The sequence below is a fragment of the Perissodus microlepis genome, chromosome 9 (assembly GCF_051167445.1).
Source record: "Perissodus microlepis isolate ML-2025 ecotype Zambia chromosome 9, ASM5116744v1, whole genome shotgun sequence".
Lineage (NCBI taxonomy): Eukaryota > Metazoa > Chordata > Actinopteri > Cichliformes > Cichlidae > Perissodus > Perissodus microlepis.
In genome coordinates this window covers 30,625,198-30,638,528 of record NC_140469.1, presented here as the reverse complement: position 1 = coordinate 30,638,528, position 13,331 = coordinate 30,625,198, and the positions used below count along the sequence as shown (strand labels likewise).

At 40.8% G+C, this 13,331-nt stretch overlaps 1 protein-coding gene across 2 annotated transcripts; it reads right to left on the bottom strand.

Annotated features, from left to right (window-relative positions):
- Positions 1-747: 747 nt before the first annotated feature.
- Positions 748-11,442, bottom strand: LOC146380825 (uncharacterized). Of its 2 annotated transcripts, none has more exons than XM_084939849.1 (4): positions 9,071-11,432; positions 4,059-4,164; positions 2,463-3,647; positions 748-1,145 (listed from the first exon to the last, which is right to left on the bottom strand). In XM_084939849.1, exons 2-3 carry the CDS (start codon positions 4,074-4,076, stop codon positions 2,487-2,489), a joined length of 1,179 nt encoding a protein of 392 aa, XP_084795975.1. In that variant the 5' UTR covers positions 4,077-4,164; positions 9,071-11,432; the 3' UTR covers positions 748-1,145; positions 2,463-2,486. The 2 variants fall into 2 exon arrangements, with proteins under 2 accessions (XP_084795975.1, XP_084795976.1); XM_084939850.1 differs by lacking the exon at positions 748-1,145 and adding an exon at positions 1,434-1,955 and having other exon boundaries at positions 9,071-11,442.
- Between the last annotated feature and the right edge of the window lie 1,889 nt (positions 11,443-13,331).

The window sequence follows — 13,331 nt, the reverse complement described above, 5'->3', positions numbered from 1 at the left end:
CTGAGGATTACATGTAAGGATGAGCCTCTGTTCTGGTGAAAAGGTTGACAGGAAACATCTGCCATGAAGATAGAGACAATGTTCCTTTTCAAACTGTGTTAAAAGTCATTGTGGTTTTGAATTGACGTATGCATATATTGTATCTGATGACGCATGAGGGGGCGTCATTAAATTCAAACCCTGATGGTATAAAAAAATCTGTTTATGCTTTGATTGGTCAGAGATCAGCCCTGTCTGCGAACGGAGCTGGTCCCCCCACGCGTGTATTTCATTAAAATCAATTGTTTGACCAAGCTCTTGTTGGACCATGGTTGTTTGTACTCTCCTTCCTCAATATTTGAACCTTAACAGGTCCAACACACAAATTTGGGGGGTGGGGGTGGACAAACAAACTAGGAGACGGTGTCGCTTCTCTTGTTTTATAGTTTGCTGTCGCATTTCACTCATTGGCTAACAAGACTGAAAGGCTATTCGCTTAGCAAGCATCATCCTGGGGTGTTTCTGACAGGGAAGCTCACATAAACATTACCAGGTACCAACGTGATGCATTAATTTAACATGACATCACAAGTCCAGGGCGCTGGTGTTGTGCCAAAGTTATGGTCTGCCAAAAAGAGATGTCCAGTATTTGCCAAAAAGAGATGTTTATGTAAGTACATGTTTTTTGCACACTGGTAACAGTGAAACAGTTTATTTGCAGCGTGAGATCGTTTGTGTTTGGAATATGAACAGAGATTCCTGAGGATTTTGTCACACTGGACACAGATGTAGCTCTTGGTGTTACGATGAGCTGAATGTGAGAAGCTTCTGTCACAGTGTCTACAGTTGTATGGTTTCTCTCCTGTGTGGATTCGTTCATGCCTCTTAAGCTGGCTAATGGTGATGAAGGATGACCCACATTGGTCACAGACGTGCTTTTTAACCCCACTGTTACAGAGTTCGTGTTTTTTGTCATTCACTCAGTGTGGGGAAACCTCTCTCACATTCTTTGCAGTAGTTCATTTTGTCTCCAGTGTGTCTACGCTGATGTATTTTCAGGCTTTCTGGTAATTGAAAGTTTTTCCACAAAGGTCACAGTGAAACTCTTTCCCACCACCACAGTGACAACAGGGTTGAGAACTGGATCCATCTGTGTCGCTCTGCTTCTAAACAAAGACACAAACACAGTAAATCAGGGAATTCCTTCAACATTTTTATCCTGAACATCGCCTGAAACAAAGAGCATCTCCCAATTTAATGTATTTGATGTAGAGGAACAGCAACAAGCACTGGTACTGTATAAGTTTTCTACAGTACCAGTTTTTCCTTCCCACTGTTGTCAAAGTGCTTGCTCATAGGGGGTCATATGATTGTTGGGATTTTCTCTGTATCTATTATTGTAGAATCTACTGTACAATATAAAACACCTTGAGGCGACTGTTGTTGTGATTTGGCGTTATAAATAAAATTTAATTGAATCTTGAAAATTGATGACTGTCATAAATTGCAGGGACAAGGTTAAAAACTTGGGCGTGTGGTTCGACATGGCGCTCTCCTTCGAGTCTCATGTAAAAGAGACAACAAAGACCGCCTTTTGTCATTTGAGGAACATAGCTAAAATCAGACAAGTTTTATCAAACTACACTGCAGAGGTTCTTCTCCATGCATTTGTGTCTTCACGTATCGATTATTGTAACGCTCTCCTTTCTGGGCTACCAAAGAAAGGTTTTAGAGATTTACAGATGGTGCAAAATGCAGCTGCTCACATTTGAACTAAAACTGGAACATTTGAGCACAATACCCCTGCATTGAAATCACTTCATTGGCTACCTTGTGAGGTTCGACAGATTTTAAGGTCCTGCTGCTCACCTACAAGGCTTTAAATGGTTTGGCACCTTCATACCTCTCTGATCTTTTGAACCCTTATGTTCCATCCCATGCTCTCCGATCCCAGGATTCTGGTCATTCAAAAGTTCCTAGAGCCAGAAAAAAAAAACTATTGGGGGAGCGTGCTTTTTCTTTTCGTGCCCCGTTTTTGTGGAAGAACCTCCCTCAAGATATTAGTGGAGCCTCTGTGGAGGTTTTTAAAGCTAAGTTGAAGACCCACTAGTTCACCCTATCCTACACATCTTAATTATTGTTTTTAGCTTTTATTGCTATGCATCACTTTTATTTATTTCTTTATTTTTAAATAGCTGTACAGAACTTTGTCTGAAAGCGCTTCATAAATAAAGTTCTTCTTCTTATGTTTTTGTTTCTTTGTTTTCTGTTTACTTTTTTATTTTGATTAGAGAAAAGGTGAGCCTAAGTCCTATTAACCTATAACAACTGTGATACTTGCTTCTACTAATAACACTCAGCTTACTGGACGAAAATAACGCATTTTTTCAATCAATTCATCCAATATAACTCCAAAAGTTTACTGATCTGACTTGTTCCAAACACTCAGTCTAAAATAAGAAGATAATAATATAAATACATACCTCACAGTAACTGCACTTGTAGAGTTACTTTCTGGTGTGGATCTGTTGGTGTTTTCTCAGGGAATTTGGAGATTTGAAAGTCTTATCACACAGGTCACATTTATAAGGTCTCTCCTCATTGTGGGTAAACATGTGTTGTTGTAACTGTACATCTCTTGTAAAGAGTTTTCCACACTGATCACAGAAATAAACATTATGTCCAGTGTGACTGCGTAAGTGTATATTTCGTGACTCTATACGGCGGAATGTTTTTCCACAAAAATCACAGGGGTACGCTTTACTTCCAGAGTGGGTAACTTGATGACGCTGTAAGTACGTACTGTGAGCAAAAGCTTTACCACACTGATCACAGCTGTACGCTTTAACTGCACTGTGGACGAGTTGGTGTCTTTTTAAGCCTCCAGGCTGGGTAAAAGATTTTCCACACAACTCACAGTAGTGTGCTTTAACTCCACTGTGGATGAGTTGGTGTGTTTTCAGGTGTTCAGCCTGGATAAAAGATTTTCCACACAAGTCACAGCTGTACGCTTTAATTCCACTGTGGATGAGTTGGTGTGTTTTTAAGGTTTTAGCCCAGGTAAAAGATTTTCCACACAAGTCACAGCTGTACGGTTTAATTCCACTGTGGATGAGTTGGTGTGTTTTTAAGCTTCCAGGCTGGGTAAAAGATTTTCCACACAACTCACAGTTGTAGGGTTTAACTGCACTGTGGATAAGTTGGTGTGCTTTCAGGTATTGAGCCCGGGAAAAAGATTTTCCACACAAGTCACAGCTGTACGCTTTAATTCCACTGTGGAGGAGTTGGTGTGTTTTCAGGTGTTGAGGCCGGGTCAAAGATTTTCCACACAAATCACAGTTGTAGGGTTTAACTGCACTGTGGATAAGTTGGTGTGCTTTCAGGTATGGAGCCCGGGAAAAAGATTTTCCACACAAGTCACAGCTGTACGCTTTAATTCCACTGTGGATGAGTTGGTGTGTTTTCAGGTGTTGAGGCCGGGTAAAAGATTTTCCACACAAGTCACAGCTGTAAGGTTTAACTCCACTGTGGATGAGTTGGTGTGTTTTCAGGTGTTGAGCTCGGGTAAAATCCTTCCCACACTCCTCACAGCTGTATTTTTTCTCTCCCTTTCTTCTGTGAGGTTTGTCGGCCTCCTGAGAGCGCTGACTTCTCGCTCCATGTTGGTCCTGCAGTGACAGAGATACAAACAGAGGCAGTGAGTGAAATGCAGTCGTGGAACAAACTGAAACTGTCTCCATTAGTGGAATCAAAGAGGTCAAGAAACACGTTTTAGGTGTGTTACCACCACCTTCTGGTGATAGTTTCACACTACAATGATGTGCTACAATAAGACTTGTCAAAGGAGAAAATCTTTTATGTCATAAAAATATTGTGAGTTCAACTGATGATGTTGTTGTTGTTTCAATGTATGCTGATAAAATATGATCTTTGTATTTTCTTGTAACTTCTGTGGTTTTTGTTTGTGAATGTAGCTTCTGTATGTATTGAGGAGCCCAGGATGGAAAAGATAAAGCTGCTGTTAACAACCAGCTGTGCACACAGTTTCAATAACAGTGTAACTGAGATATTTTTCTCACCTCCTGTGTTGAAGTCATTGTTTCCTCTGTAGTGGCTGAGCTGAGTCCAAATGGCTGAAATTGTTCCTCTGCTGCTCCACCAGACTCTTCTCCTCCTGTTACTCAGCTGGGACACAATAAGTATAGATATGTATTTTATCACTGGCAAGAAGAAGCAGAGCAAATAAACATTACTACACTCATCAGTAACAATACCTATGAAGGAGGGGTGGAGCCGAACTGGAATACAGTATTCGGAAAGGCACACAAAAAAACAAAAACAAAAATAAATAAATTATTTTTTTACGAATATTTATTTCGAAGAAATACTTAAAAAATATTCATATTTGGGAACAAGAGAAAACTTTATATGAAACAGCTGAGTTTCCTTGAGAGACTGCAGAACAGTACTGGATGAGTGAGTGACGTGTGAAAGAGGTGACTGACACAGGCTGCTCCACACAGCAACAGAGACGGCTCGGCTGAGCGAAAAAACACTGAACTGCATCACTATTTTTGTTCAATAGATTTTTTTGGACCTTAACTGTGTTCTGGAGGCAGTTTATAGGTTTCGCGAAGATCGGGAGATTATTTCATTACGCTGCATTATTGACGTCTGCATTCGGGTGCTCTTATGTTCACTCTGTTTACGTAGCTCTGTTAGCTTGGTAATTTAGACAACAGGCTGTTGACAGAGTAACGATAAAGTTCGGTAAAAAGGTTAAAACAATGATTGTGTCGAATTGTATGCACTTGTGCGAGCTATATGGTACATTTAGGTTACTTAGGTTATGTAGGTTATAGGCCAGTTACCTTAGCTATGCTAAGGTTAACCTTAGTTGTTGGTTTAACCATGGTTGAGGCAATGGCTGTTATGTTATTTTCTTTTCAGTGACGTTACATGTTCATTGCTGGATTTATGGAAAAGAAATCAACTAATACTGCCTATCCATAGTTGCTATAATGGATATAATTAAAGAATACTTACACTATAACATTAATTACAAGCGTAACGCAAAAAAAAGATTTTTATGCCCAGCTTGAATTTTACTCAAATACAAATACAAATACTTTTCCCCCCTCAATAAATACAAATACAGAAACCGGCTGCTTTGCACATCTCTACTATGAAACTTCAAGGTGAAATCCCAGGAGAAACTACAAAAAGAAAGTCATCAGCTACCTACAAGAACTTGAAAGGGAAAAAGCCACTGAGCTCCCTGCATACCACCACCTTTACCCAGGGGATGCTACACCCTGTATATATGGACTTCCATAGATCCACAAAGAAGGAGTCCCACTCAGACTCATTGGTAGCAGCATAAACTCAGCCACCTACAACATTTCCAAGCACCTCATCACCATCCTAGCTCCCCTTGTGGGGAACACACACCATCACATCAAAAACTCTGCTGACTTCACCAACAAGGTCCACAAACTTACACTTGAGCCGGATGAAACCGGAGTGTCCTTTGATGTGGTCTCACTTTTCACTTGTATACCTCCAACCGAGGCAGTGGAGACTGTCAGGAAACAACTACATCAAGACAGCTCTTTACAAACCATATGGGTAAAATGTGCATGCGCAGTGTCTTTGTTTACATACGTACTTGGCGGCGACGCAGAATGAGAAGAGCGAAAGTGGATCGTTAAATGAAACGGATGAACCAGAATTGGTTTGTAAAAATGCTGCAACTTCAGTGGTGTGGAACTGGTTTAGCTTTCGTCCGTCAGATACACAAAAAAAGCGCTATTTTTGTTGGAGCATGCTAGCGGGCCGTCGTTATTACCGTGTTTTTTAGAAAATACGGCACACTTAAAATCAATCCTTTGATTTTTCTGAAAGTCGACAGTGCCCCTTATAATCCCGTGTGCCTTATGTATGAACTCTGGTTGTGTTTACTGACCTCGAAACGATTTTATGTACACGGCGCTCGAAAATCTGTCAAATGTTTCAGTACGACTTTGCTAAGCTACGAAGCCGCACCGCTTGATGGATTGTCAGAGCATTAGGGCTATCGTAGGCAGGAGTGATACTCCTTGCAGAGTGATACGTGCTGTGCTTCAACAGAATATTACCGTATTGTGTGTGTACTAGGGTTGCTACGATTACGTCAACTTTCAAAATAAAAAATAAAAAACAAAAAAAAAAGCTCAGTTTCCAACAATGGCGGAAGCCAGTTAGTTTTAATATTACTCTTATCATTCTTTCTGGGTCACAAAATAAACGTTTAACATATTTTTGTCTTTCGCTACTCAGGTTAAACAAGATATATAAGTCACTTAGATAACTTGGAAATGTTATTGTTTGGCTTTTTTTAGTATTTTATTTGTTCCTGAGTAAATCGGTTTGGCTGAGATTAAAGTTATAGTTTTTACACAGCTGAATAAACGTCAAGCAGACAGCTGATTATCAGAAGTGTGAGATGCTCGAGAATATACTCCCGTGTCCTGTTATATTTTAGATAGCAAGGAGCAGACGGCTGAGTTTATTAAACTCCACCGAAACAATCTGCAAATGTAATTAAAATTTAATAAAAATGGTAAAATGGTAAATGGCCTGTATTTGTATAGTGCTTTACTAGTTCCTAAGGACCCCAATTGACCGCATTCCTATAACGATCCCACACACATTAGGTGGTACTCGATTATAACACAAAATTCCTTTATTTAACACATCACCAAGACCATCTGTGACAGTGTTCAAGTTTTACAACAACTAAAAGGGAAACAGAAAATACACACTGATATATTACATACTTACGAATTTATAAGTTAATTATACAGTACAATAACCAAGCTGTTATCAACCATCATTAACTATTAAACCTGCATTTTTGTTGAAGCAGTCTTCAGAAATGGGAAATTATTACATTCAGAAATCACATAATTTCCACATTCATGGCTGCATCAGCAGATATTCAAAAATACATAATTAAAATCACCTTGTTACCTGCAAACATTAAACATGTTCTCAGGTAAATTTGTGATCATTTTCAAGTTTTCAAGCTTTAACAATGTGACATTTTCTCCCAAAATCACAATACCATCCCATTCCTTTTTGTAGAGGCAGGCATTTTAAAATGCTTACATTTTTATGTCTTTATTTATTTTACTTTTTTACAATCCCAACCAGTATTGTTCAGCACAGTCACTGAGTACTTTTGTGATTGTTTTCCTTCTCTATAAGGGACAGGTTCAAAGGTTAAAGGTTTCTCTTACTTTCAGTGCTGCCACATGTGGATTTAAGTCCGCACTGCACTGTGTGTGTCTGTTTCCTGATTCAGTAAAACACGTGCAGCTCTCCCAAAATGTGGGCGCATCACAGTTTTTTTGGCCTCGTCTTATCTATTTATCTTATCGGCATACAAGGCTCGCAGCAATACAAATGGAAAAATGTAATGTTAGTGTCATGTTGTTCAACAATTTATCTGAAGGTTCTCAGTCATACAGGTCATCGTAGTCTAAGGAGCTTAGAAAGAAAGCGGCTGGACTTCTTTAAGTTTGGCAAGGGCGTAGATTTGGCATGGACGGAAGGGACATGTCCCCACCAATATCCAGCGATTATTGAATTGTCCCCACCAATAATTTGATCTCTTCGAGTAAAGAAAAACAAAACCTCTTATTACTCTTTCTGGGTTGCAAAATAAACTTTTAAAGATTTTTCAGGCGAGAATGTAGCTGTGCAAACTTCAAATATCTGAACTCGGAAGAAAAGCAAACTCCCGGCACATCGTTTTAGGCTTTGGCCCACATCAGTCTAAAATTGTATGTAACCATGAATAACGTGTTACCATGTCCACCAGGAGAGACTGGACAGTATAGATGTAAAACAAATATGCCAGCAGTTTATCTCAGTTAATGAGAGGAGCAGGCATGTGTTTGGCTCCTTCACATAGTGGACATTGAGTTGTTGTGTGGGACACCAGTACTCCATGTCTGTTGCTGTAACAGTAATTCATGTTTAGAGTAAAACATCCCAGCTCACTGAGTTGATCGGGGCAATAGTGCCTAAAATGTTGCATAATTTTGCTAAGAGATCTGTTACTTTGTGGTAATCTTAGATGAGTAGTTTTATGGACAAAAACCACCAGGTCATTCAGTGTTTCCTTAGTGCTAATGTATAAGAGATGTTGGTGTACTATAACTGAAGTAATGATGTTAAGTCCTTAAAGTCATATTCTTTTATTGTCATGACTGTATTTTAAGTTATTTTTATTTTTGTATGATATCTGATTTATATGGAATACGGTTGAAGTAAACTAAAGTATAAAACACTTAGTCAGTCATTTGTTTAATAGTAACTTAACATTATATAATTCACATATAAAACTATGAATTGTAATTTCAAATGGTTTAAAAGCACGTAGAATAGCATATGTAGGCAAGTATATTTCTCCTTTTTTTTTTTTTATCAAGAAGCAAAGACGAAAAGGAAAAAAAAAGAAACAGGGCAAGGTTCGGTGGTTGAATCATCCGTCCCCACCAAAACCAAATCTACGCCCTTGAAGTTTGGTAAAACACGTTTCACCGCTCATACCGTTATGACGGAATTATAAAAAACACTGCATCAAAAACACAAAAAAAGTTGTTTCAGATATGTTGATCTCGGCAAAGAAGAATCAAACCAAAACTTTCTTTGTGAGTACGGGCAGCTGCACCTAAAGGCACAATGAATAGCGAGCACACATTGAACCGTACATAACGCTGTTGGGGCGTAAGGTCTTTTAATCGTGGATGTAGTCAACGCGGTAAATGGAAATGAGGCTGTAGAGGTTTGGTGCATACAGAAAAACAGCTGCAGGGACAATGAAAAGACTTTCTGCTCCAACTTTCTGCCAGCAAACGCTCAACTTCTCCCAGCATGCTGAGCTAATGATTAGTTGGTGTTTTTCTCCAAACACTCTCTCACTCTTCTCTCAACGTGTTCACAATAAACTGTGAACAGACACCGAGGAGAGCAGCAGAAGACCTCATTCAGGAGCTAAACTCAACATGAACTGAACTCACAGTAAAGTTAGCTCGGTGCTTACCTTTAGATGAGCCCACAAACCGAGAGAAACTCCGTGATGAAGCTGGAACTCTTTCCAAACACAGGAAACAGATCAGGGAGCAGAGACCCACGTGGTTCACGCTGATCGCAGCTACGATCCAGGAGACAAGGGTGGGCAGATCGATGCAGATATCGATCAGGACGTTGGCAGTGGTTTATGATCGATACTTTAGTTTGTTTCTCTCCTCTAAGTTCACTACTTTACTCCCGTTTTATGAAAAAGCAGCTCTCTCTGCTCGACTCCTCTCTTGCGCACATGCTTTGCTCCGCCCCATTTTCTGCTCTGCTGTGATTCGTTGCTGTGCGGTCACGTGACTCAGAAGCTACATTTGGGGGGTGTCCAAATTCATGAGCCGTGTTCTCCTGAGGTCGCATTTGTAGGCCGTGACAAATCATAGCATAGCCCAGCTAATTCCAGTTTCCAACAATTGCGCAGCCAATGTTCCCTCTAAGCTGCGCAATTGCGCACTGCTGGCACGGTCTCTGCGCACAGAAAATCTGTGTTGCGCACAAAAAAAATAAAAATTAAATCTTTAACAATTTTGTTTTGCAGTATTAGTCAGTAAGTGACTGGCTGATTAGAACGATGCCACCTTATCCCATAGTCCAGCCAATAATGCGATTCACATTTGTATATACGCAACTAATCAACGTCGTTGACAGGCTATGACAGCGTCCTTATGTGCCGACACCAGAGTTTTAGCCAGCAAAGCGGCGTAGCTGATGTGTAGTGAAGCCACGTTAATGACAACATGTACAACCATTGGAGATGTGAGCAGGACAGACGGAACAATTGACGGAAGAAGTGTGGACTTTATACCAGTTTTTAAATTGTGTTGATTGGCCACGTAAAACCAGAGTTATGTTAAAAATATATGAAATGTTTGGTTTTCTTCCGTGAGCAGCTACAGTCTGACAGCGTCTGTTCCCAAGTCATGAAGTTCTGTGCAGAGGGCTGGCCGGACAGGAACCAGCTGCAGGGAGTGGTAAAACACTACTGGTCTGAAAGAGCAGTTTTGAGTGTACACAATGGACTACTACTGCGAGGCACAAGGTTGGTCATACCTGCAAACATGCGAAATGCAGTTTTGGACAAAATACACGAGGGTCACCAAGGGGTAGTTAAGTGTAGAGAACGTGCTCGACAAGCAGTGTGGTGGCCAGGCTTAAGTAATCAGATCAGTGAACTTGTCCTTAAGTGCAGGCTGTGCATACAGGAGAGAGTTAATGTGAGGGAACCTCTTATGCCCACACGTTTACCTGAGAGGCCATGGCAGAATTTAGGAGCTGATTTGTTCACACTAAAAGACAAAAACTATCTGTTGGTAGTAGATTATTTCTCGAGATATGTCGAGATTGCTCAACTCAGCCCAACTCGTTCAGCCAATGTGATTGTGCATTTAAAGTCAATATTTGCACGCCATGGAATACCTGAAGCATTGATTACCGATAATGGCCCACAATTTGCATGTCAAGAAATGAGAGACTTTGCAAAGGACTACTGTTTTGAGCATGTCACCAATAGTCCCAGGTACCCGCAGAGCAACGGCGAGGCAGAGAGGGGCGTCCAGACCATCAAGAATCTCCTCAAAAAAGCTAACGAGCCATACAAGGCATTGCTGGCATACAGAACAACAGCACTGGCGAATGGCTACAGCCCGGCTCAACTTCTCATGGGGCGCAGGCTTCGTACTACCTTGCCAATGCTTCCTGAAACCTTACAGGCCCGTCTGCCTGATTTTCAGCAGATTTGTCGTTCGGAGAGAGAGAAAAGGCTGAGACAAACCGAATGTTTTAACAAAAGACATAGAACAAGAGAACTGGATAAATTGTTGCCAGGGCAACCAGTCTGGATCACGGATGCAAAAGCACAGGGCACAGTGACATCAGTCCACCCAACTCCACGATCGTACATCGTCAGTGGACCCCAAGGGACAATCAGAAGGAACCGCAGTCATCTTGTGCCGATCCCGCAAACAGAGACTCAAACTGAAGCAAAACAGATCCAGTCCACTCCTACAGAGACTGTTTCTGAGCCAAGCGCACCCCATACACCAGGTGGTGGTTAGAACCCGGTCTGGTAGGGAAGTGATTAAACCGAAAAGACTTGATCTGTGAAGCTAATTGTTTGGAAAGGGAAAAGTTGTATTTCAAATGCTAAGTTGTGGTTTTGAGAGTAGCATGTTTAAAAGGGAAAATGGTTGGACATCTGTTACAAGAGAAAAGAAAGTGTTTATGAAAATACCGAGTTTATGTTTCCTGAAATGCTGGGGTATGTCTGTATTGAAAAAAATATTAAGCAGTTATGTTTTGTTTGAAGAGCAAAAGAATGTACCAGCCTAACTTCAGTAAGGGGGATGTGGTGTAATCTATATTGATGTACATCATGCGCCACTAGGCGGCAGTACTTACCCTCTAGTCAGGAAATGGTGGCATGTAATCAGCACGAGAGTAAGCTAAAATAAAAGATGGTTGTTGCTCCACGTTATCGCTTGAGCGGGGAGTTTTATTCAAGAGCCCAACGCAACAATTTTCACGGCCCTATGCATTGCCAAGAAAATGGTCCTCATTAACTGGGAGGTACACGCTCTGTACTGACTCCTGACTCTTGGTGGCGCTGTCACTTGGTGTTCGCTCGCTCTGCGGTAGAGTATCACTTCCTGTTCCTGCTCAAACACAGTTTCTGAGTAGCTTATCTGCATAGCAATTTAATTAAAAACTTTTAGTTCCATTCTTTTTTCATAGTATAATCTTCACGTGCTTCATTCGAAGCACACTTTCTGTGTACTCACTACCTAATTTATAGCCATTTATAGCCTCCTGCACTTTCCTGCTCATTGTGTCAGATGCTTAGTTACTCCTTGGCCTCCTTTAGCAGTAATGATACTTGTAACAACTGTAGCATGGAGGTACATCCCTCCAGGTAACCATTCACAAGTCTTGTACAGTAGAGCGGGACATTAGATTTACTCTCAGCGGAATTGACCGGCGAAGGCATCAGTTCATGCACTGCACTGGTCTGCACCATGATTAGTAGAAGGTAAGAATGAATGAATTTTCTTCTATTCGTTATTTCCACTGTTGCATTTGAATAACAGTAAAAAACTTGTTAATGTACAGTTTCTGACAAAATGTGGGAGCCTGAAATTGTGTCTACTTTTCATCTTACAGTCCGGCAACAAATAAATTGCACTGTGAACAAAGTCTATCAACAAAGAAAACATTTTTGTTTCCATACTTTTCCGTTATATTCTGTTACAAAGCTAGCCTAACGCTTCGAGGGTTCCTTTTTTAGCCTTGCCATCGCCTCGGGCACCATTGACCCAGGCTGTCGCTCTGCGGTTGTTTTTTTGCATAGTACTAAAAAATATTGTAAATCTGTGATATATGATTGGTAAATGTAAAGGTAACTGTATAAATGTGTTCAATGACTTTGTTACTTTTGATGATTGGAGAGCACCCGCTTCAATTCGCACACGAAAACTTTAGACTCAGTTCGAATGCTCACGCGGCATGTCCACGTGACTTTACGTTGCACACTCACCTTTACGTTGCACACTCACCTTTACGTTGCACACTCACCTTTACGTTGCACACTCACCTAACTTTACGTTGCACGCGTACATGACTTTCCGTTTGTGCCTTGAATAATGAATAAGGCTACGTCCACACGTACCAGGGTATTTTTGAAAACGCAGATTTTTCTATGCGTTTACACCTTTCGTCCACACGTAAACCTCGTTTTCGTTCGCTGAAAACGGAGATTTTTAAAAACGCCTGCCAGGGTGGATATTTTCGAAAACTCAAGTTTTTGCATTTACGTGTGGACGAGGAAAACTGAGAAAACGCAGCGTCAAAGGTGTGCGCCTATTTTGACGTCACACTGTGCACGTTTTTGTTTCGGTGCAATGAATTTCTACAATGGCGGACTTAGACAAACTTATACTTAAATGCAGAATGTTAAGCCATCACTTATGGATATATTAGTTTTTCGCCTCCCACTGCTTAAACCTGAACAACCACTTTATGAAGTGGTTCTGACTGAGCTGGAGCTGTTTTGCAAAGAAGAATGGGCAAGGATTTCAGTCTCTAGATGTGCAAAGCTGGTAGAGACAGACCCTAAGAGACTGGCAGCTGTAATTGCAGCAAAAGGTGGTTCTACAAAGTATTGACTCAGGGGGCTGAATAATTACACACCCCCCACTTTGCAGTTATTTATTTGTAAAAAATGTTTGGAATCA